Genomic DNA, 22,613 nt, shown 5'->3' on the forward strand with positions numbered 1-22,613 from the left:
CCTGTGGAATGTCTGCACTTGCTCACTTGCATCATGGATTCCACACTCTTACCTTCTCTTAACTCCATGTTTATGCACCCTGTCATCCCACATCATCACTCCTGCCCTCCATCAGATCACCAGCAGCCTACAAACACTAGCCCAGAGTTTGATTTCGGGAAGTCTGTGACTTTATTGGGAGAAAAATATATCATTATTTTCATTGACTTCAAATTGTAATTCAGTATTTTTTTCGATGATGAATGCAGGCAACAAACCCCAATCTTATCTGTGACTCTATCATCGAAAGAAACCATTGTTCCAACTATATTCTCTTATATTCTGTGTCTCTTTGGCATCCATTCATCACAGGGCCATTATATTATATATATTTCTTATTCTTGATGCTCTGGCATTGGAGTTTCACTACTGGGTAGAGATTGTCCTCCTGGGGCTAGCCAATTCTTTGAGGGAGCAAAGGGCTCAGCCATCCAGGAGCATACCTTTCACATGCAAAATAACCAACCTTGAGTTTATATCACCATCTACTTCCTTATCTAACCCTCACACACCAAGTCAGTATTTCCCCTGCCAGAAATCATCCAAAGGCCAGGTACCAGGCAACTAGACCCCACCAGTATGGCCCAACGCCCGCAAGAATTATTCAAACTAGCCAGTCCTAAATTGTTTTCCCTGCCCTGCTTGCCTTTCTTGAGGAAGCCCCAACAAAGGCTCAGGCACAGGCTTTTCTCTTGCTGTTAATGTCTGCCTCCTGACTCTTTCTTCCCTGTGGCCCTGCATGGTACCCAGTGGCCACACTCTCGGACCTGTGAGTATAATACACTTCTTCCTTCCAATCCCTGCTTCTCATTTCCTCCTATGGCGGCTCTGACTTTACAATATCACATGCAACATATACATTCTTAGAACAATTACCCATACTTTCATATCCCATCATTGTCACTGTAAGTATTTCGAAATATTATGCTTGTCACTACTTCGATATTACAACCATTTCTAGGACCACCCTGAAATGGCACGAGATCATTCCTCTGACACACTGTTGGGCCCCATCAGGCAACTGCGGGCTTGTAACCGTTAAGCCACCTAACAGCGAAGTCTCATTTTCTTACACTGGTGATCTGGACATCTGCATTACTTTCCAGTATTCCTTATCTATAGTTATTTGTTAGTCGATATTTAGAAGCAGATGAAGGATTTCCATTGTTGGTTAAAGTTTTGTTCAAATGAGAATTCCAATTAGGAAAGTGGCCTCTGTAACACATATAGGTACCCAGGCCACAGTGCAGAGCAGATGAGTTCAAACACATTGAATAACTGAGGTAACTGCTGATGCATGGTATTTAAGGTAACTTATCGCAAAACTGTATCGTGCAAATGATCAAGTGCGATGTTATAAATCCGTTTTTTGGGTCTTATTTAATTTGCTTTTGTTCTTCTGTGCATGATGTCTGAGTGTTATGAAGCAAAGGCAAGCACATACAGTATGTCATAGACATGGTCCTTGTGTGTTGTTTCATTAAAATTTTTATTTTGAGATAATTACGGACTAGTGCACAGTTATAAGAAATAATACAGAGCAACCCCACGTAGCCATTACTCTGTTGTGCCTAGTGTTAACATCTTGCAAAACTACAGTATGGTGTCACATTGGTATTGTGGCCGCTGGTATTGATGAAGTCAAGGTACAGAGCGTTTCCATCATCACAAAGATGCCTCATGCTGTCCTTTTATAGTCGCTTCCATTTCCCTCTCACCCCCACCTCTTCCTTAACCCTTGGCAATTGCTAACCTGGTCTTCATTTCTATAATACTGAATTTCCAGAATGTTATACAAAGAGAATCAGATAGTATAGAAATTTCTCAGATTGGCTTTTTTTTTTTTTTACTTGGCAGAATTCATTTGAGATCCACCCAGGTTGCAGTAGGTACCGATAATTCTTTCCTTCCTTGGGGCACCTGGGTGGCTCAGTTAGTTAAGTGTCCAACTTCCACTCAGGTCATGATCTCACGGTTCATGAGTTTGAGTTCTGCATCAGGCTCTCTGCTGTCAGCACAGAGCCCACTTGGGAACCTCTGTCCTCCACTTTCTCCGCCCCTCCCTCACTCTCTCTTTCTCAAAAATAAATATAAATATTTAAATAAAATAATTCATTCCTTTACATTTCTGAGTAGTACTCCATGGTATGGATGTACTACAGTGTTTTTTTAAACATGTTGAAGGGCATTTGTGTTCTTTTCAGTTTGGGACTATCACAAATACAGTTGCCATAAACATTAATGCACAGATTTTTGTGCGAACGTAAGTTTTCATTTCTCTAGGATAAGGGCCCGGAAGTGAAATGGCTGGGTCATATGGCACCTGCATGCTTCATTGTTGAAAGAACTGCCAGAGTGCTTTCCAGAGTAGTTGTACCATTTGACATTTCCACCAGCAAGATATGAGTGATCTGTATGAGTTTCAATATATGAGTTTCTCTGTATCCTTACTAGATCTGAGGTTGTCACTATTTTTTATTTAGCCATTCTTATAGGTGTGTAGTGATAGCTCATTGTGGCTTTAATGTTTATTTGTTTATTTATTTATTTTTGAGAGAGAGATACCGCACACACGAGCGGGGGAAGGGCAGAGAGAGAGGAAGACAAATCTGAAGCAGGCCGCAGGCTCTGAGCTATCAGCGTAGAGCCTGATGCGGGGCTCAAACTCCCGAACCATGGGATTACGACCCGAGCCCAAGTCAGACACTCAACCAACTGAGCCACCCAGGCAGTCCTCATTGTGGTTTTCATTTGCATATCCTTATTGTCTAATGATGTTGAATGTTTTTTCATGTGTTTATTTACCATCTGCATATCCCCTTCAATAACCTGTTCCTATGTCATTTGCCATTTCTTTAGTTGACTTGGGGTTTTTTCAATGCTCAGTGTCGAGAGTTCTTTATATATTCTAGATAGCAGTCCCTTGTTGGATATGTGGTTTACAAATATTTTCTCTCAGTCTACAGCCTGTCTTTTCAGTCTCCTAACAGGGTCTTTCACAAACAAAAGCTTTTAATTTGGATGAGGTCCAATTTATCAGTTTTTGTTTTTATACATTGTGCTCTTGGTGTCAAGTCTAAGAACTAGTTTTTTTGGCCCCAGACATTCTCATTCTTTTCTAAAAGTCATATAGTGTTATGTTTCACATAGAAGTCTACGATCTAGTTTGAGTTAATTTTTATATAGATGGAAGACTTAGGTCAAGGTTCATTTTGTTTTGTTTTTGGCTTAATGGTGTCTAATTGCTTCACTGCTATTTGCTGAAAAGGCTATCTTTATTTCATTAAATTGCATTTGCAATTAAATTGAACATTTAGCGCATCTGAGCTATTTTGTTTCATCAATCTCTGTATCTATCATTCCACCCACATAATCTTGATTAATGTAGCTATTTAATGAGTCTTGAAATCGAGAAGAATGACTCTTCCCATTTTATTCTTCTTTTTAAGATTATTTTAGCTATTCTAGTTCTTTTGTTTTTCCATATAAATTCTGAAATGATCTTGTCTATATCCACACCTTACAGGAAATTTGGTAGGATTTGCATTAAACCTGTATATCAATCTGGGAAGAATTGGCATCTTTACTATGTCGACTTCTGCAATATGTAAACACAGTATGTCTCTTCATTAACATCTTTGATTTCTCTCATCAATGTTTTGTAGTTTCCAGAATAAAGTCCTATACACATTTCATAATTTTTACACCTATTTCTCTTTTTGAGCAACGGCACTGAATTTTTAACTACCATTTGTACATGTTCATTGTTACTATGTAGCGATACAACTAATTTTTGTGTGTTGACTTTGTATCCTGTGACCTTGCTGGATTTACCGGTTAATTCCAGATTCTTTAAGTAAACAGCCACAGCATGTGCAGAGACAGTTTTATTCGTTCCTTTCCCTCTGACTCTTATTTATTTTTCTTGCTTTATTGCACTCATGGAACTTCCAGTACCATGTGGAATAATAGTGGTGGCAGTAGACATCCTTGCTTTTTTTCCAATCAGAGATGAAGCATTTATTCTTTCACCATTAAGATTGCTGTTAGCTGTAAATTTTTTGTAGATATTCTTTATCGAGTTGAAGAAGGCTCCTCCTATTACTACTTTTCTGAGAGTTTTTAAAAATCATGAACGGGTGTGGGATTTTGTCAAATGCTTTTTCTGTACAAATTAATGTTAATGTGTTGTTGTTTTTTTCTCCTCTTACCTATTAATATGGGAGCTTGGACTAACTGATTTTCAAATATTGTACCAGTCTTAAACCCCTGGAATAGACCTCACTTGGTCATAGGTCATATAATTCACTTATACATTGCTGGATTTTATTTGCTGATATTTTAAGGATTTTGCATCTTTATTCATAAGGAATAGTGATCTGTAGCTTTCTTCTTTTGTGCTGTCTTTATCTGGTTTGGTATCAGGGTAATCCCAGCTTCATAAAATACACTGGGACATGATCCCTTCTTTTCTACTTTCTGGAGATTGTAGAAAATTGATGTCAACTCTTCCTTAAACATTTGGCATAATTTCCAGTAGAACAATCTGGGTCTTAAGATTTCCTTTTTTGGGAGTTTTGAAATTATGAACTCAATTTCCTAAATGGTATAGGGCTATTTAAATTATCTAATTTATACTGAATAGTTGTGGTAGTTTGCATTTTGGGGGGGAACTTGGTTCATTTCATCTAAGTTGCCAAAATTTCTATGTGTAGGGTTGCTTATGGTGTTCCCTTATCATCCATTTGATGTCTGCAGTGATATGCCCCATTCTATTCCTGACATTAATAATTTGTGTCTTCTTTTTCTTGCATAAGGTCTTTCAAAGTAATTGATCTTGTCAGGGATTGGCTCTTTCTTTCACTGATTTTCTCTATTTTTTTCCTGATTTCAATTTCATTGATTTTTGTTCTTTAATATTTCCTTCCTTTTGCTTGCTTGGGGTTTATTTTCCTCTTTCGTGGGGAAGGGGTTGAAAGACAAGCTTTATTCATTTCACACTTATGGGCTTTTATAATGAAAATATTTAGTGATAATAATTTCCCTCTCAGCACTTGTTTAGCTGTGCCCCCAACTTCTGATAGGTTGCATTTTTATTTTCTTTCGATTCAGCATGATTTCTTATTTCGCTCAAGAATTTCCCTTCAACTCATAGGTTATTTACAAATATGCTGTTTGTTTCCAAGTGTTCAGAGTTTCCTGTCATCTTTCTGTTATTGATTTCTAGTTTCATTCCACTGTAGTCAGAGAATACATTGTACAATTTGAATCATTTTAAATTTTGTGCGGTTTTGTGGACCTGAATATAGTCTATCTTGTCCTATGTCTCATGGGCACTTGAAACGAATACATAACCTGCTTTGTTAGGTAGAATGCTCTACACATATTCATTAGATCTGTTGGGTTGGTGGTCTTTTATAGTCTAGCTGATTTTCTGCCTAACTGTTCTACCCATTGTTAAGAGAGCATTGTCGAAATGTCTAATTATAACTGGATTTGTCTGTTTCTTCTTTCTGGTCTGGTTTTTGGTTCACATAATTTACAGCTCTGTTGTTTGGTGCGTACAAATTTAGAATTGCTAATTCCTTCTGACCATTTTATAATGGTCATAAATTATCTCATAATGTCTCCCTCTGTCTCTGGTAATTTTACTTGCTCGGAAGGTACTTTTTCTGCTATTAACATAGCCACTCCTACTTTCTTTTGACTGATGCTTACATAATATATCTTTTTTCCATAGTTTTTTGTTTTTCACCTGCCTATTTCATTATACTTGAAGTGAGTTTCTAGTATATATCATAGAGGTGGATCACTTTTAAATCCATTTTGCAAATGTCTATCTTTCAATAATTGTATTTGTACCATTTATAACTTAAATTATTGATATATTATGGTTTAAGTCTCTGCTATTTTATTTTTATTTTTCTGTTTATTCTCCCTGGGTTTTGCTTTTCTGTTTTATCTCCTTTCCTGTGTGTTATTTTAACATTGTTTAGAATTCCATTTTAACTTATTTATACTATTTTTAAGGGGACCTTTTGTGTAGAGTTTTTTAGTGATTACTCTAGGTATTACATTAGATATATATAACTTATAGTCAGTTAGTATAGCCACTTTTTAAAGTTTCTTATTTTAATTTCAGTATAGCTAACATACAGTGTTATATTAGTTTCAGGTGTGCAATATAGTGATTCAACAATTCTATACATTACTCAATGCTCATCATGATAACTGTACTCTTTAATCCCCATCACCAATCTCACCCATCCCTCTACCACCTCCCCTCTGGTAACCATCAGTTTGTTCTCTCTAGTTTAGAGTCTATTTCTTGGTTTGTCGCTCTTCTTTTGTTTGTTTGTTCCTTAAATTCCACATTTAAGTGAAGTCACATGGTATTTGTCTTTGTCTGCCTGACTTATTTTGCTTAGCATTTTACTGTTTAGTTCCATCCATGTTGTTGCAAATGACAAGACTTCATTCTTTTTTATGGCTGAATAATATCCCACTGTATGTATGTGTGTGTGTGTGTGTGTGTGTGTGTGTGTGTGTATCATTTCATCTTTATCCATTCATCTGTTAATGGACACTTGAGCTCCCATATCTTGGCTATTGTAAATAAATACCACAATAAATACTGGGGTGCATGTATCCGTTTGAGTTAGTGTTTTTGTATGTGGAGGGTAAATACCCAGTAGTGCAATTACTGGATTATAGGGTAGCTTTATTTTTAACTTTCTTTTTTTCGGTTTTTTTTTTTTTTGGGGGGGGGGGGACAGAGAGAGGCAGAGCATGAACGGTGGAGGAGCAGAGAGAGAGGGAGACACAGAATCGGAAGCAGGCTCCAGGCTCCGAGCCATCAGCCCAGAGCCTGACGCGGGGCTCGAACTCACGGACCGCGAGATCGTGACCTGGCTGAAGTCGGACGCTTAACCGACTGCGCCACCCAGGCGCCCCGATTTTTAACTTTTTGAGGAACCTTCATACTGTCTTCCACAGTGGCTGCATAGTGTAGCCATTTTATCAACTCAAGCAAATCTCTCTTTATGTCCCTTTACCCTCTCCCATTTGTAATGTAATTTTCTTAGGTAGTTCCCTTACATACAACTAGGACAATATCAAATAGTGTTATAATTGTTGCTTCAGGCACCGGTAATAATTTAGAAATCTCAAGAAGAGAAGTCTGTTGCCCTTACACATCTTTTGTTTACTGTGTCCTTTCTTCCTTCTTGATGTCCAAGATTCCTTCTTTCATTGGTCCTTTTCTGTTTAAAGAACTACTTCTACTCATTTGTTTAGGCTAGTCTTCCAGCAGCAGATTCTCTTAATTTTCCTTTAACTGAGAATGCCTTGATTCCTCCTTAATTCCTACAGAATATTTGTCCTGGAGATAGGACTCTAGGCAGACAGTTCTTTTCTTTGAGCCCTTGAAAAATGGTATGCTAGTCCTCCTGGCCTACATGGTTTCTGATGAAGAATCTATCATTCCAGTTTCTTTTCCTACCATAATAAGGTTCCATTTGTCTTTTGCTGCTTTTAAAAATTATCTCTGTCTTTAGTTTTCAGAAGTTTGACTTTCATTCGCTTTGCTATGGATTTCCTTGGGTTTATCCTGTTTGGGATTAGCTTGGCTTTTCAAATCTGTAGGTTTATGTCTGTTACCACACTTGGGAAGTTTTCAGTGCTACTTTCTACAAATACTTTTACAGCTCCACCCTCTTTCTCCTTTCTAGGACTCTGATGACATAAATATTAGGTCTTTTACAGTCCCTGAAGTTCTGCTCATTTGCTTTCAATCTTTCTTCTCTTTGTTTTTCATATTGGGTAACTTTTATTGACCTATGTTGAAGTTCACTGATTCTTTTCACTCTTCTCCATTGTGCCATTGCACTCATCCACTAAGTTATTTTTTTCTTTTTTAGTTATTGTATTTTTCAGTTCTAAAATTTCCATGTTTCCTCTTTATATGTACTATTTCTTCGCAGAGACTCTCTGTTTTTTCCTAAGACTTTGCTTTTTTTTTTTTTCATTTGTTTCCAGCATGCTTATAATTGCTTGTTGAAGCATTTTTATTATAGCTGTCTTAAAATCCTTGTCAGATAATTCTAATATCTATGTCATCTGTTGATTGTCTCTTCTTATTCAAGTTGAAATCCTCCTGGTTCTTGGTATGAGGAGTGATTTTCTACTAAAATCTGAACATTTTGGATATAATGTTATGACACTGCATTTTATTTAACTGTTACATTTTTCCAGGCTTCCTTTGGCATTATTCTGATATGGGAAAGGGGATGCCACCTCATTGTTGCCAGGTAGGGGGATGGAAATTTAGGTTCATCACTCAGAAGAACTCCCTATTACTGCTGAGTGGGGGTGAAAGTTAAGGCTCCCTTCTAGGTTCTTCTTATATCACTCTGGCTGGGAGAAGAAGGGGTTTTTCATGACTGCTCTCACATGACACCACTGGCCTGGAGGTGAGGTGTTTGAAGAGCAGCCTCTTTATTGCTGAATGGTGGTGAAAATCCTGGCTCACCCTCTAAGGTTCATGGGTCACCACCTCAGTGAGTAGCAGAGGGACTGTTTATTATTCCTCAGTGGTGGTACAGTCCATGCTCTAGGTGTGGTCTCCATTAACACTGTTGTGGGGATGGCCTCATTATTGCTGAGCAGTATGGAAAGTCAAGATCCTCCTCTAGGTCTCTTTTGCCACTACCATTGCTAGGAGGGGACGAGTTTTTTTTTTTGTTTTTTTTTTGTTTTTAAATTTTTTTTTCAACGTTTTTAATTTTATTTTTGGGACAGAGAGAGACAGAGCATGAACGGGGGAGGGGCAGAGAGAGAGGGAGACACAGAATCGGAAACAGGCTCCAGGCTCCGAGCCATCAGCCCAGAGCCTGACGCGGGACTCGAACTCACGGACCGCGAGATCGTGACCTGGCTGAAGTCGGACGCTTAACCGACTGCGCCACCCAGGCGCCCCAGGAGGGGACGAGTTTTACTTCATTTCACCCTGGCTAGGAGTCAGGGGTAGCCTTTCCACTTGGCACTTGCTGACTGTGGTGACACCATGTTTTTTTTTTTCTTCCCTGTGGTGTTTGCCTGGAGCAGTTACAGCCTAAAATTTTTCTATCTTGCTAGGCTGCTCTTTTTTGGACCTTTACCTAGAGAGAGTCGGCTTTTCTTGGGGCTTACTTTTTTGCCTGTGCCCACTGGCATCTCTAGGTTGCTGGCGTTTCTAGAGCCCAATCCAGATATATGAAGCAGAAAAAAAAAAATCAAGGAAATTCACTACCATATTGCTCATCAGATCCGGTTCATAGGTCGCTAGCCTATCAGCCCTCCTCTCTCCACCTTGCAAAATCATCTCACGTTTGTTTTATATATAATGTTTAATTCATATTTAGCTGTACTTAGTGGGAGGAATAGGGAAAAGTACAACTACCCCATCTTTTCAGAAGCAAACATCCCTAATTCGTTTTGTTTTATTTTTTCACTCACAGAATATCTCTGAAAGCGATACAAGAGAATGGAAACATTCTTGTTGGAAGAGAAAGTAGGCAGTTAGAGGACAGAGATGAGACGAAGACCTTTCATTGTATATATGTTCATGTCTTTAGAGTATGGACCTATTTGAAAAAAACACACACATTTCTTTAAAGAAGCACACAGCCTTGCACACAGCCTTTCAATTCTGGTGGTGATGTCACAGCGACGTGTTTCTTAATTGTTCTACTTCTTTCTTGGAAACCACACAGAGCCACAAGGAGAAAAACATACGTGCACAAGCAACATTATTGAGCTAGACAACAAGAAGAAAATCTACTAACTACAAAAAGCATGACCCACGGCACTTGAAACCAGTAGAACTCTTCGCTCTGCTCTTAGAAGCTATCACAGCACCGCGAGAAAGACGAGGAGCATGTGCAAGGGGTTCGACAATGGAAAAGCCCAGAAACACCCACTCTGAGACAGGAGAAGGAAGTCTACAGAGTTGGAACCACTATGAGATGGGCTAGGATAAACAGCCCACGGATACTGAGGGACGTAGCAAAAGATAACACAGAGAGTGGGCTCCCAAAAGCACTTTCTTGTAAAAGCGAAGAGTACACCTGAGAAGACAAGGGTCACCTCTTTTCCTAGCAGCCGCTATTGGAGAAAGGCAGTGAGAGCTCAAGCGTGAAAGATTGCATCCTAAAAAGCAGAGGAGCCATGGGTGCACAGAGGCACTGTATTTTCACTGTAGCAAGGGAGGATAGGATAAAAGAGCTCTGTCAAGAAACCTGGAAAGCAACTGCCCCCAGCCAAAACCTCCTGCTGACAGCTGGTCCAAGACAACTTAACACCTTAAAATACAGTTAAATGGAGGCACTTAGGCATCCGACTTCGGCTCAGGTCATGATCTCACAGTTCTTGGGTTCGAGCCCCGCGTCGGGCTCTGTGCTGACAGCTCGGAGCCTGGAGCCTGCTTCGGATTCTGTCTCCCTCTCTCTGTCTCTCTGCTCCTCCCCTGCTCATGTTCTGTCTCTCTCTGTCTCTCAGAAATAAATGAATGGTAAAAAAAAAAAAATAAAAATATGGTTAAACAAAAAAGGAAAATGTCACCACTGTAAAAAAAATTCTTAAAAAAAGGGCAAAAAAGGACATCAGAACTTCCTTACAGATGAAGTAACTCACCAAAAACATTCTGCCATAGGGCACCTAAAACCTGTAATGCAAAATTATTTTTGGAAAAAAAAAATTAATCTAATAATTTTGCCAACTGCGAAAGAAATAAGCAAAGAAGAAACATAAGAAGCCATGGAAGAAACAGCCAGACAATAGAGGAAAATTAGGAGATAAAGGAACTGAGGAAAGAAAGAAACAATAAAGACATTTCTAAATAAAAGATAATAATTACAAGAAGCACAAAGGAGACTATAGGAAATAGTCTAAAGACAATACAATATAGAAATGCAAAAAATATTAAATAGAATTATGTGAAAAGAATTTTAGGGGAAATGATAGCTATAGAAGACAGGCAAAAGAGGTTGAACCTGTGCATCACGGGACGTCTTTTGCAACTCCAAATGCATTTATCCAACTACTTAACTCAGCATTTCCACTTGGATGTCAACATTCCAAACTCCTATGTATCTAAAGCTGCACTTCTGATAACGTCTTCCCTTTCAGTAAGTTCTTGCAATCATGGCGATCTCACTGGACTCCCATTCCCTAGCTACTCAAACCAAACTTCTTGGAGCCATCTTGGACCCTTCGCATTCTTCTACACACCACGTGCAATTAACCAGGAAATCCTGCTGCTTCCACCCTCAACATATACCCAGCCGCTTCTCAAGTTTCCACTGCTATCTCCAAACCACTTGACCTCAAGTTTGAATTACTGCAAAGAACCTTCAAATTATCCTGCTTTTATTCTTACAGTCCTGTTTTTAACAGAGCAGCCAAAGTGAACCTTTAAGATTTAAATCAAATCCCATCATTTCTCTGCTCAAAACACTCTCAAAAGATTTCCTACTTCACTCTAAATTATAAATGCTTTTATACTTTGAATCTGATCATTCATTCTATGGATACATTTTCACACATACAAATGGGAAACAAACTACTGTATGTCAATTATTAAGTCACTGTTGAAGAAAATTATAATTTAGGGAATACTTTGCAGCTTTTAAAACAAATGGAAAGGCTTCTATTTTGGTGTAGGATGAGGTAGAACCAGGTGAGATAAGGATTTCACTGGCAGTTAGGAAAAGATGAACAGGTAATAAACCACTATTTAATTCCCTGGTGGCATCTGTGAATTCTTGGTATGGATTGAAGGTCAGGACTGAAATAGGCACCTTTGAAAAATCTACTGCTAACATCACACTCAAATGTGAGATACTGAACGTGTTTCCGCTAACATTAGGAAAAAGACAAGCTTGTCTAGTCTCACCACTTCTAGTCAACAGCATGTTATAAGTCCTACTGATGGTAATAATATAGGAGAAAGAAACAAAAAGCATAAAGATCAGAAAAAAAGGAAGTACATTTATCTTTTTATAAGACATATCGTTTATGTATAAAAATCCTAAGGAATATCCAAATTAGCTAGTAGAACTAATAGGGTGAATTTAGCAAAGTCACAGGGAATAAAGTTAACATAAAGAGAACAGATTGTATTTTTTATGTTTCAACGGGATACAACTGGAAAACAAAAATTAAGGCAATTTTATCCACGAGTGCTTCCAAATATAAAATACTTAAAATAACTAACAATCGCATCACAAAAAACTACAGAATATTTCTGAAAGAAATTATATAGCTAAAAAATGGAGAGATAGACAGTATTCACAGCTTTGGAGATTTAATATTATTATGAAGTCAATTCTCCCTAATTTCCTAATAGATTTAACAAACTTCCAATCATAATTCCAGCAGTCTTTATGATACATATTGACAAGCCAATTCTAAAACTTATAATAACATGCAAAGAATCTTGAATGCCAAGTCAATTACAGAGAAATATGGACGGCTATCACTGCCTGGTTTAAACACACTGCCTGGTTTAAATACTTACTATAAAACTACAGTATTTAAGACAGTGTACTAGTAACAAAGGAGTGGGCATATAAATCAATGGACTAGGATATAAAGGTTAGAAATAGATCTACATGTATATGGTCAACTAATTTTTGAGAAGCGGCAAAGGCAACCAGTGAGGAAAGGAGAGTGGAACAATTAGAACAACGAGACCATCCAGATTGGGGAAAAAAATTAACTTCACCCCTGACTCTTACCACACACAAACACACGCCAAAAAAGTAATCACTCAAAATGGATCATAGACCTAAATGTAAAATACAAAATCACACACCTTTTAGAAGAAAACAATAATCTTTTTGACCTTGCTTGACCTTCTGAGACAAGCCAGTGAAAACGTTCCTTAAAATTTATTAAAATCATATGCCTAAGAAAGGCTACCAGAGACAAAGAAACATTCTTTTAAGATATCATTTTTCCTATATCTGGCTCTCAATAATTATGGTATCTAGAGTGGGCTAGAATATGAGGAGGTAGGCAATCCCGAACACTCAAAGGAAAAGGTGTATATTGTTACATTTTTTTTTTGCAAGGGTAACACAATAATATAAGCAATTTAAATATTTATGTCACTGGACTAGGCACTTCCACTTTTAGGAATTTATTCTGAGGAAACAACTGGATAAGTGCCAACATCACAACCACACGACACACATACAGCAATGCACACTGAAGCACTGGTAGCAATAAAGGGAAAAAGTTGGCAGTAACTTATATCCTGTTTTTGAAAGATACACTGTATTTAAAAGCTATTTTAAGAACAAAAACGTCTCGTACAACAACATTACTAATCTTAGTATGCAGTGAAAATGGATCTCATCATCATCAAATAAGAACACCAGCTGAAAATACAGCGCAGGCTAAATTTGAAAAGACCGTTTGTAAGCAATTTTTACAGCAGCCTGGTGTTCATCTCAGTTCGGACACGCATTTACTACACGTTTTCATAAATTTAATTTAACTGTATTTCACTTCTGTGTTTCTGAATTATTGCAAGTTGTTAGCTAATGTGTATATACACTTAGAACTTTTAAACTACGGTGAAGTAACTAGCATTTATAAATTATGTATCTACTTCCAAAAGGGCAGCTACGAGCTGATAAAAATCTGTTCATAATCGATAAAAATCTATTTCTTTCGAAAAATCTTGCATAAGGTACAGCTGTCAATATTTGAGTAATGATCGTCTTTATCTGTGGATCTAGGTATGTTCTCCGTATTCTAGTACTGCATTTGAGAACCCGGGAAAGAAAATAAAAAAGAAAACATTACCTCCTCCGCAAAACCCACCTGCTAAGGCCACATACCTTGATTCTTGCTTTCTCTATAAATTCTAGAGGGGCTTTCCCAAACTCAAATCCAGCTCCAATCCAAGGAATCCAGCCCCTTATGCACGGGGGTCCACGCAAATTCTTCCGCTGAAAGAATAGTAAAAGAGCAAGGAAACCCAGGATTATAATCACTGTTGGGGAAATTAGTTCCATGTTTTTGTCTAGCGCCTTCCACAATCAGAGAAGGTAAAAATCCTGCCGCCGTGGCACTTGCTCATTCCCTCTTGGGCGGGTGCACCTACTGGACCTGCCAACTTGTCTGCTACAACTTCCGCAGTTTGTCTGCCTTCTAAACTGTAGCCTCTTTTCCCCGCCCCAATTTTTAGATGACTTTTGCAGCATCGCTCCCTCCTCCCACCTCCACTTGTCTTTCCTGCCCTGGCCACCCCGGACCAAACGCTGGGGCTGGACCGAACGGGCGCGGGTGAGGCGAAGTGGAGGGCGGGGCGAACTTGCACCGTTGCCATGGAGACCGGGGCCGGCGGCGCGGAGGGAGCTTCGCTCCCGGCCAATTGGAGAATGGCGCCCAAGAGGCGCGCAGCCCGGCGGACTACATTTCCCAGAAGCCTCGTGGGCTTCGCGTTGTTGTTCTGCTCTCAGTCCGGTGGACCGCTGCAGCCGGGGCTGCTAGGAAGGCTGCAGGTTCGCGGGGCCGCCTGACTGAGCCGAGAGAGGGACATGGTCCCCGGCCCGCCACTCGCCGCTTGAGGACGGGCCGCCCTGGCAGAGGGGCAGGCCAGCCGCGGCGCGGGGCGCCGGCCAGAAGGGGTGCACTGTCGTCCTGTCTTGCTGCTGAATGTCGGTTCCAGAGGATGAGGAGAGGCTTTTGCCGCTCGCCCAGAGATGGCCCCGGGCGAGCAAGTTCCTTCTGTCGGGCTGCGCGGCTACCGTGGCCGAGCTAGGTACCCGGCCGCCCCCGCCTGGGCCTCCCCCGCGAGTCGTCGAGGTGCCGCGCTGGGGGTGGGGGTGAGGGGCACGGGGGTGTTCGGCCGGCTGGGTTGCGCCCTCTTCTTGCACACCTGCCTGGCAGATGTGGCAGGGCGGGGGCAAGGCCGGCCTTGCGAGGACGACTGGAGGTCACCAAGGTCTTTTCCTTCCAATTTCGTCTCCCTCAGAGGTGTGCCATTGTGCCTGAGTGTCTACTCTTGGAAGCTTCATGAGCGGTCATTCCTCTGTAGGAATCCTTTTCCCTTCCGCGAGGATGACCTTCTAATAAAAACACAATCCACTTTTCATCCTTACTGAGATCATCTGATTCATATTACATAGCTTCACTAGATCATTGTCTTTTGGGTCCAAGTTGTGGAACCAACTTGTGGGACTTACGTTATTAACCAGTCACTTACGGATCGTCTACTCAACATCCGTCAGTTGTTCTCCTTGAGCTTAGCTCATCTATACTGTGATTACCTTGCAGGATTCTGAGAAGTCAAATGCTAAGTCCAAAGCGGGGCACTTATTAATTGCAACATTGTCATAATAGCTACAGTACTAGACTGTGGTGATAGAGCTTAAAAGACTCAACCCTGACCTTACAGGCGGGTGGGGACACATGCAGAGACAGACAGTTCCATTGTGCTAATTATTAATAATGAAGATATCAAGTACCATAAGAGCGTAGAAGATGGACAGTTACATATGCATAAGCAAGTCAGAGAAAACTCGAGACCACCTGGAGAGAATTCGGATGCCCTTGCATGAGCAGGTGGCATTCTTTCCAAGGATTTTGTAAGCGGAGTGCCCATGTGTTCCCTCTGAAGCCTTCTGTGTGCATTTTAAGAATACCCTTTCATTTTCTTGCCTGTTGCGGGGCGGGGAGCAACGGCTTTGATGTGTTACCGTTAGGCAATGGTAGTTTGTCCTCTTGTGAAATGAGTGTATTATTTTGTATTTCTGCAGAGCCAGCACGGTCTGTTGTTTTGCCCTTTATGCTCCTCCACTCTTGCCCTTTGGACCCTCTATGTTTTCTTCATTCTTTTCTAAAGCTGATGGGAAATTTTTGTTATTCATTGCTTTTATTGAGATACACTTCATCGGCTTTTTAAAACATGCAAAATCAGATTGCTGAATTAGGTATTTGCACTTCGTTTGTTTGCTGGCTTGTTTTTTAACTTGATAGTTTCCCCCTGTGAGCAATGGCTTTGGCACAGAACCCTTCCTTTTGTTAAAAATTTGTGGAGAATGGTGTGGGGGCTGGGCATGAGAGGTGGGGAAATCGGAGTATGAGATGGTTTGAGTACAAAACAATTTAGGATCGGAACCTGAAGCGTTATTTAAGTAACCAGCAAGTAAACGAAAATTATTTTGAGAGGCACATGGTATAGACGTGCCTATATCATAAGACTTTTCGGGGCTCATCTGTTAAGAAAGCATGGCTTAAATTCTCTTCATGCAAACGACTTCTGTTTTAGGGGAACTATCAGCAAGATATTTTTTCCAAAGACCAGTGGTAAGATTTAATATTCCCTTCCCCCCCTACTGTCTTCTCTTAGAAAAAGCGTAACTATGGTTTTGTGTCAGGCTGTGGTCATTGAAAAGACTCATGTAATGTCAATAATGTGCATGAACTTCTCTGAATCTGGTTATTTAAGTTATTCAAGACATTATGCCTATAAAGTTATGAGCTTGATCTTCCTAATGTGGGCCAGTTAGCTTCATCGTTTCGAGGTAAAATGTCTAGCTTGAATTCAGAATATAATTATTAGAAAAATTGTTTTCAAGTAAAGTGGGTACTTGTGAGGAGGCCATACATAAAACTTAGTGCTGGAAAAACGATTCAGTATGTGCCTTAATCGAAAGTATATTGAGCATGCTGCCCTTGTATAAAAAGACAACATTATAAATTCTGTATTACATCTTCCATATCTCAAACTTGGGGTCAGTGAGCATCACCCATGAAATTATAGAATTCAGCTTCACCTGCATTTATTAGGAACCTGTCATAAGTAGTATAGTATTCTAGAAGTCACATTGTGTCCCAATCATGGTTGCAGTCAAGGGGGCATCACAGAATATGAATATCTGAAGTTATTCCTATGGGAATGCAAAAATTAAGGACTGAAGTATATTTTAGGCTGAAATTTCTGAGTAAAAAAAGCCCAAATCTTGTCACTTACCCCCCCACCCCCAGTGATCTGGGGGGTAATCTGGGACAATGATTCTTAAATTTGGGAGTGCATAAGAATCAGCTGATTTCTAAACCCCCATCAACCTACTGAGAATCCATAAGCATGGGGCTGGGAAATAAATACTTTTTCACAATTTCCCCAGCTGATTCTGATGTACTCTAAAATTTGAGAACCGCCCATCTTGTAGTGACTAAAATATTAGACCTATGACTTTAGAATTTTAGAATTTTTGTTGGTTTCTCTGAATGTTGCGGGTTTCCCCCTCATTTTGTTTTTCTTTGTTAGCAACCTTTCCCCTCGATCTCACAAAAACTCGACTCCAAATGCAAGGCGAAGCGGCTCTTGCTCGGTTGGGAGACGGTGCAAGAGAGTCGGCTCCCTATAGGGGCATGGTGCGCACAGCCCTAGGGATTGTTCAAGAAGAAGGCTTCCTAAAGCTTTGGCAAGGAGTGACACCTGCCATTTACAGACACGTAGGTATTTATCTTGATTCCATCTGGTAAGTTTGTTATGAGTGCTGTGTTTGTGTCCTCTGCTTTTGTGTTTAGCCGTGTCCAAAAACCAGTAGCTTTTTTCCTATTAATGTGATAAATGAATATATATTCTCTTAAGAAAATTGACTACCAATTTAAGGCAGTTAAGGAACGATCACCTTAAATTTTTAGAAATGCACATACAAGTGTTTAGGGATGAACTGTCATGATGTCTGTAATGGACTTTAATTAAGAAAAAAATGAGTCATAAATATGGAGAACAAACTGAGGGTTACGGGAGGGGTTGTGGGAGGGGGGATGGGCTACATGGGTAAGGGGCACTAAGGAATCTACTCCGGAAATCATTGTTGCACTATATGCTAACGAATTTGGATATAAATTTTAAAAAATAAAAAATAAAATTTAAAAAAAGAAAGAAAAACATGAGTCAAATATGGCAAAAATGTTAGCAATTGATCAATCTCAAGGATATAGAGGGAGTTATTTTCTCTACTTCTTCTACATGTTTGAGATTTTTTTAATGTTTATTTATTTTTGAGAGAGAGAGAGACAGCATGAAGGGGAGAGGGGCAGAGAGAGGGAGACACAGAATCTGAAGCAAGCTTCAGGCTCTGAGATGTCAGCACAGAGCCCATGGTGGGGCTCGAACCGCGAGATCATGACCTGAGCCGAAGTCAGACACTTAACTGACCGAGCTACCCAGGCGCCCCACATTTGAAGATTTTTAAGAAAAAAAAATGAATAATCGATACATTTCTCTACTTTGGAAACTTTAAAGCACAAAATTTAAATTTTTCATGTTCTTTGCAAATTAAAATTTATTTGACTTAAATGCCAAATCTCGCTAGTGTCTGTCCCGTATGTTAAGACTAGGTAACTCTGAAAGAAAACAAGGATGACTAATCCTATTCTGGCAATGGAGTAATTGCAGTGCAGCTGATTTTTGCCTCAGTTTCCAAGGCTACCTAACTACCTGTGTGGGCCTTCAGTCATTCTTCAAGGAAAATAGTTGTAACTATGTCATAGCCAGTGAAGATGCTTTTCTGCCCTGCTTCTAAAGTGGCACTCACAAACATAATAGTTGTTGGGTTTTCAGCTTGTGCACAGGAGAACGTAAAACTTGGTTTCAAAAGGAGGTAGGACAGACATGGCATTTTACTCCTCTACATTCATAATATTTCCTCAAATATGTAGGGACCTTTGACCAGAAAAGTGTCCAGACTTAATATTCACCAGCTTATTATTTTTAAAGTTTCAGTTCTTCAGATGAGTAAGTTAAGAGTGTATATATCAAGAGCTATCCAGAAGTATGTACAGAGACTGTTGGTGTTTTGGTGCTTCGTATATTTTTGCATACATTAAAACCCTTGATCAGACTTCCTGAAATATCACGAAAAGTGCTCTCTGTGAATACCATGTACTGATTTTAATGATTTTTATTTTCCATTCTTTTTTTTTTAAATTTTCTCCTTTGCTTCCCATGATTGTTCTGGTTTCTTTTCATTTGTATTTTGTTGATCATCATATATGGCTTTCCAGTTACGATTCATGTCATATGTTTGATACTTGACTGAAAAATTAATATAATAAGTTATCTGATGAAGTTATGCATGTTTGTTCAAGGAAAATCCCTGCTGTGTACCAAGCTCTGTCCTTGAGAGGGCACACAGAGTAATGAAAACACACAAAGCCTGCCCTGAAAAGCTCACGGTCTGATGGAAAGATAAGCAACAAAGCCAAGTTAATCTCCAATTAATGTGATAAAAGTCCTATTAGATGTATGCCTGGGTGGTTCTGGGAGAACAGAGGAGAAGCATGGCAGGTGCAACGGCAGTCTAGAACAGAGCACTTTTTAGACAACATGTTCTTTGAATTGAATCTTGGAGGACTAGGAGGAGTTAGCAAAGCAGAGAAGGGAGAGTCCATTCAAGAAAGATCAGCCAGCCTGTGAGAAGGCCTGAGGCTTGATGTATGCCACATTTAGAGAAACACCAAGAAAAACCCACGTGTTTGAAGCATAGGGCGCATGAGGGAAAGACACAGCTAAAGAGATCCACTAGCTCAGGTCAAAATGTCCTCTTGTCTTATTAAACATGTAGCCGAATTCACGTTTTAAATGATCTGTTTTACACAGTGTACTCTGGAGGGCGCATGGTCACTTATGAACATCTCCGTGAAGTTGTGTTTGGCAAAAGTGAAGATAAGCATTATCCTCTTTGGTAAGTTTTGTTTTGAAAATAGTCTGTGCTCTTGCCCCCGAGGCTTTCATGTTTACCCATCAGATACATATAAAATTGTACATTTATGCCACAACTGCCTTGTCATAGGCTTAAAATAAAGAATAATTACAATGTAAATTCAAGTAATTGAACGTTTACTGCATACAGCATAAAACAAACATGTACATATGTATATTAAGGTTTTATATGTATTATTTAATATTTTAATGTTAAAAGAACTCTTACAGAGCACCTCCTTTATGCCTCTTTCTACTGAGAAAAGAGCTTTCGAGTCAGAGAGAGGCTCAAAAATTCCTGCTCTACTAGTATATATGTAAGCTGATTAAATTACTTGATCATTTTTATCTTCAGTTTTCTTAGCTGTAGAAGTAATACCTACCATCAGGCTTTTGTGTTTGTACGATTAGATGAGATAATGTATGTAAGTGCATATCACTTACAGTGTTTATAACAGGAACAGAAACACAGGTTATTATAAATAGATTAAATATAAATAAATTAAAAACATATAAAAACACAAAGAAAAATAGGGAAAGGATATCAACAGGCAAAATTCACAAAGGGAAAACTATGTGTTTGTTAAACATGTAAAGTGTTCAACCTCACCAGTAATCAAAGAAATTAATTAAAATTATCTTTTAGCCATTACATTAAGCTATTAATGGGAATATAAGTTATTAGAGAGCTTTTTTTTGAGAATAAAATTTCTATTAAAATGTTTAAATGTGTAATCCTTTGACCCAGCAACTCTTCCTTTATGATATAATCACATTCAGAAATACTTGTACCTATGCATAAACACACACACACACACAAAGATATCGACTGTAGCAGTGTTGATAATAGTATTTTTTTCTTTTTTTAATGAGATATATTTTTAAATTTTAAATTCTAGTTAACATACAGTGTAGCGTTGATTGCAGGAGTAGAATTTAGTGACTCATCATTTACATATAGCACCCAGTGCTCATTCCAAGAAGTGCCCTCCTTAATGCCCATCACCCATTTAGTAATTTTTTTTAAAAAGTAAATATCGGGGCACCCAGGTGGCTCAGTTGGTTAGATGACCGACTTCGGCTCAGGTCTTGATCTCGCAGTTTCTGAGTTCAAGCCCCGTGTTAGGCTCTGTGCTCACAGCTCAGAATCTGGAGCCTACTTCAGATTCTGTTCTTCCCCTCTCTCTACCCCTCCCCTGCTACGCTCTGTGTCTCTCTGTCTCTCAGTAATAATAAATAAATGTTAAAAAAATCTAAAAAAAATAAAATAATAAAAAAAGTAAATATCAATTGGGAAGTGGGTAAATTTTGATATATTTATACAGAAATGCATAATGCAGAGCTTTGAAAGACTGAGTAAGTTTTATATTAACTAACCAATAATGATGTCTGTAATAATATCTTTCCTGGCCTAAAAAAAAAGTCGAAGTCGCAACTGTAAGGAAAGGGCAATAAGCAGAATTTCACCTTCCAGGTGAAATCTGTTGGGTCTGTTTTTTAAAAAGTGTAATGTACTAAGTTACACTAATTGCTTTTCCAGAACTAGTGATAGAATAGATTAATAGTCCTTGCATTTTGTAATCCGCCCCCCCCCCCCCGCAGCAGAGAAAGATATAGATAAGGGGTTCAAAGGAAATATTTCACTATGAAGTCACCTCTCAGGGTGGATGGGCTTGATGTCCTTTGATCCGGTCCGAACAATTAATTCAGTCAGTAAGTATTTATTGAATGATCATGGCATGCCAGTTCTGTATTTAATACTGAGGCTATTCTAATGAAAAAGATACAGCCCCTGCCATCACTGAGCACACAGTAGTAGAGACAGATGCCCAAAGAATTACAGTTATGTCACAATTACCAAGGAGGCCGTGGTTATGAGATTCTCACAGAGAAAAACAATCATAGTGTACCATGTTCATGATTGTGAGAACCAGGCACTCTGGTAGGCCACTGGTGGCAGTGGAGATTGATACAAAGTCTATGGAAGATAATTTGGCAGGGCCTATCAAACGTCCTGTAAGTCTTCAAATTTTTTTAAACATCACGCCGTTTAAATAAATTGTGGTGTGTCCATGAAGTGGGATGCTATGAAACAATCTTTTTAAACGAGGCAGCTCTATATGAATTGATAACCTTTGAGATACAGTATTAGGAAAAATATATCTTAAAAGATATTATTAGGGAAAAATCAAAGTGTGAAACAGCATACAGCCTGGCATTCTACATTTATGCCTTTAAATAGGAGTATTTATACATACATGTTTGGTGTGTGCACTATCAGTTGTAACTTAGTGCTTAAGACTCTGTGGTCCAGGGGCTCCTGGGTGGCTCAGTCGGTTAAGTGTCCTACTTCAGCTCAGGTCATGATCTCACAGTTCATGGATTCAAGCCCCACATCGGGCTCTGTGCTGACAGCTCCGAGCCTGGAGCCGCTTCGGATTCTGTGTCCCCGCCCCCTTCTTGTCCCTTCCCTGCTTGCACTCTGTGTCTGTCTGTCTGTCTGTCTCTCTCTCTCAAAAATAAATAAACATAAAAAAAAAAAAAAAGACTGGGTGGTCTGCACTCAGACTTCCTGGCGTTATATCTTGGCTGTTCCACTCACTTATATATAATATATAATATAATAACTTATATTCCCATTAATAGCTTAATGTAATGACTAAAAGATAATTCTAATTAATTGATTACTTGTTGTGTGATTTGAGTTATCATTTAACTGCTTTTATGTCTCAGTTTCCTTATCTGTGAAGAGAATGTAACAGCTGTACTAATATCATAGGTTTGACATAAGAATGAAATGATGTTT

At 39.1% G+C, this 22,613-nt stretch overlaps 2 protein-coding genes across 11 annotated transcripts in view; one reads left to right on the forward strand and one right to left on the reverse strand.

The window, feature by feature from the left end:
• LOC131514303 (24-hydroxycholesterol 7-alpha-hydroxylase) overlaps nucleotides 1-14,334 on the reverse strand; it is a 94,568-nt gene extending 80,234 nt beyond the window's left edge. The window contains exon 1 of one of the 2 annotated variants that reach the window (XM_058734148.1): nucleotides 13,926-14,330. In XM_058734148.1, the coding sequence (XP_058590131.1) occupies nucleotides 13,926-14,102 (177 nt within the window). In that variant the 5' untranslated portion in view covers nucleotides 14,103-14,330. Of the gene's footprint in view, nucleotides 1-13,925 lie in introns of both variants that reach the window. The other variant, XM_058734147.1, reaches the window with a different exon arrangement.
• A 195-nt stretch (nucleotides 14,335-14,529) lies between these two features.
• SLC25A27 (solute carrier family 25 member 27) overlaps nucleotides 14,530-22,613 on the forward strand; it is a 30,956-nt gene continuing 22,872 nt past the window's right edge. For 2 of the 9 annotated variants that reach the window (XM_058734156.1, XM_058734157.1), the window contains exons 1-3: nucleotides 14,534-14,851; nucleotides 17,363-17,554; nucleotides 19,706-19,790. In XM_058734156.1, the coding sequence (XP_058590139.1) occupies nucleotides 14,746-14,851; nucleotides 17,363-17,554; nucleotides 19,706-19,790 (383 nt within the window). In that variant the 5' untranslated portion in view covers nucleotides 14,534-14,745. Of the gene's footprint in view, nucleotides 14,896-14,934; nucleotides 17,555-19,705; nucleotides 19,791-22,613 lie in introns of those variants that run through there. The other 7 variants (XM_058734160.1, XM_058734162.1, XM_058734155.1 and 4 more) reach the window with 6 other exon arrangements.

The sequence above is a fragment of the Neofelis nebulosa genome, chromosome 6 (assembly GCF_028018385.1).
Source record: "Neofelis nebulosa isolate mNeoNeb1 chromosome 6, mNeoNeb1.pri, whole genome shotgun sequence".
Lineage (NCBI taxonomy): Eukaryota > Metazoa > Chordata > Mammalia > Carnivora > Felidae > Neofelis > Neofelis nebulosa.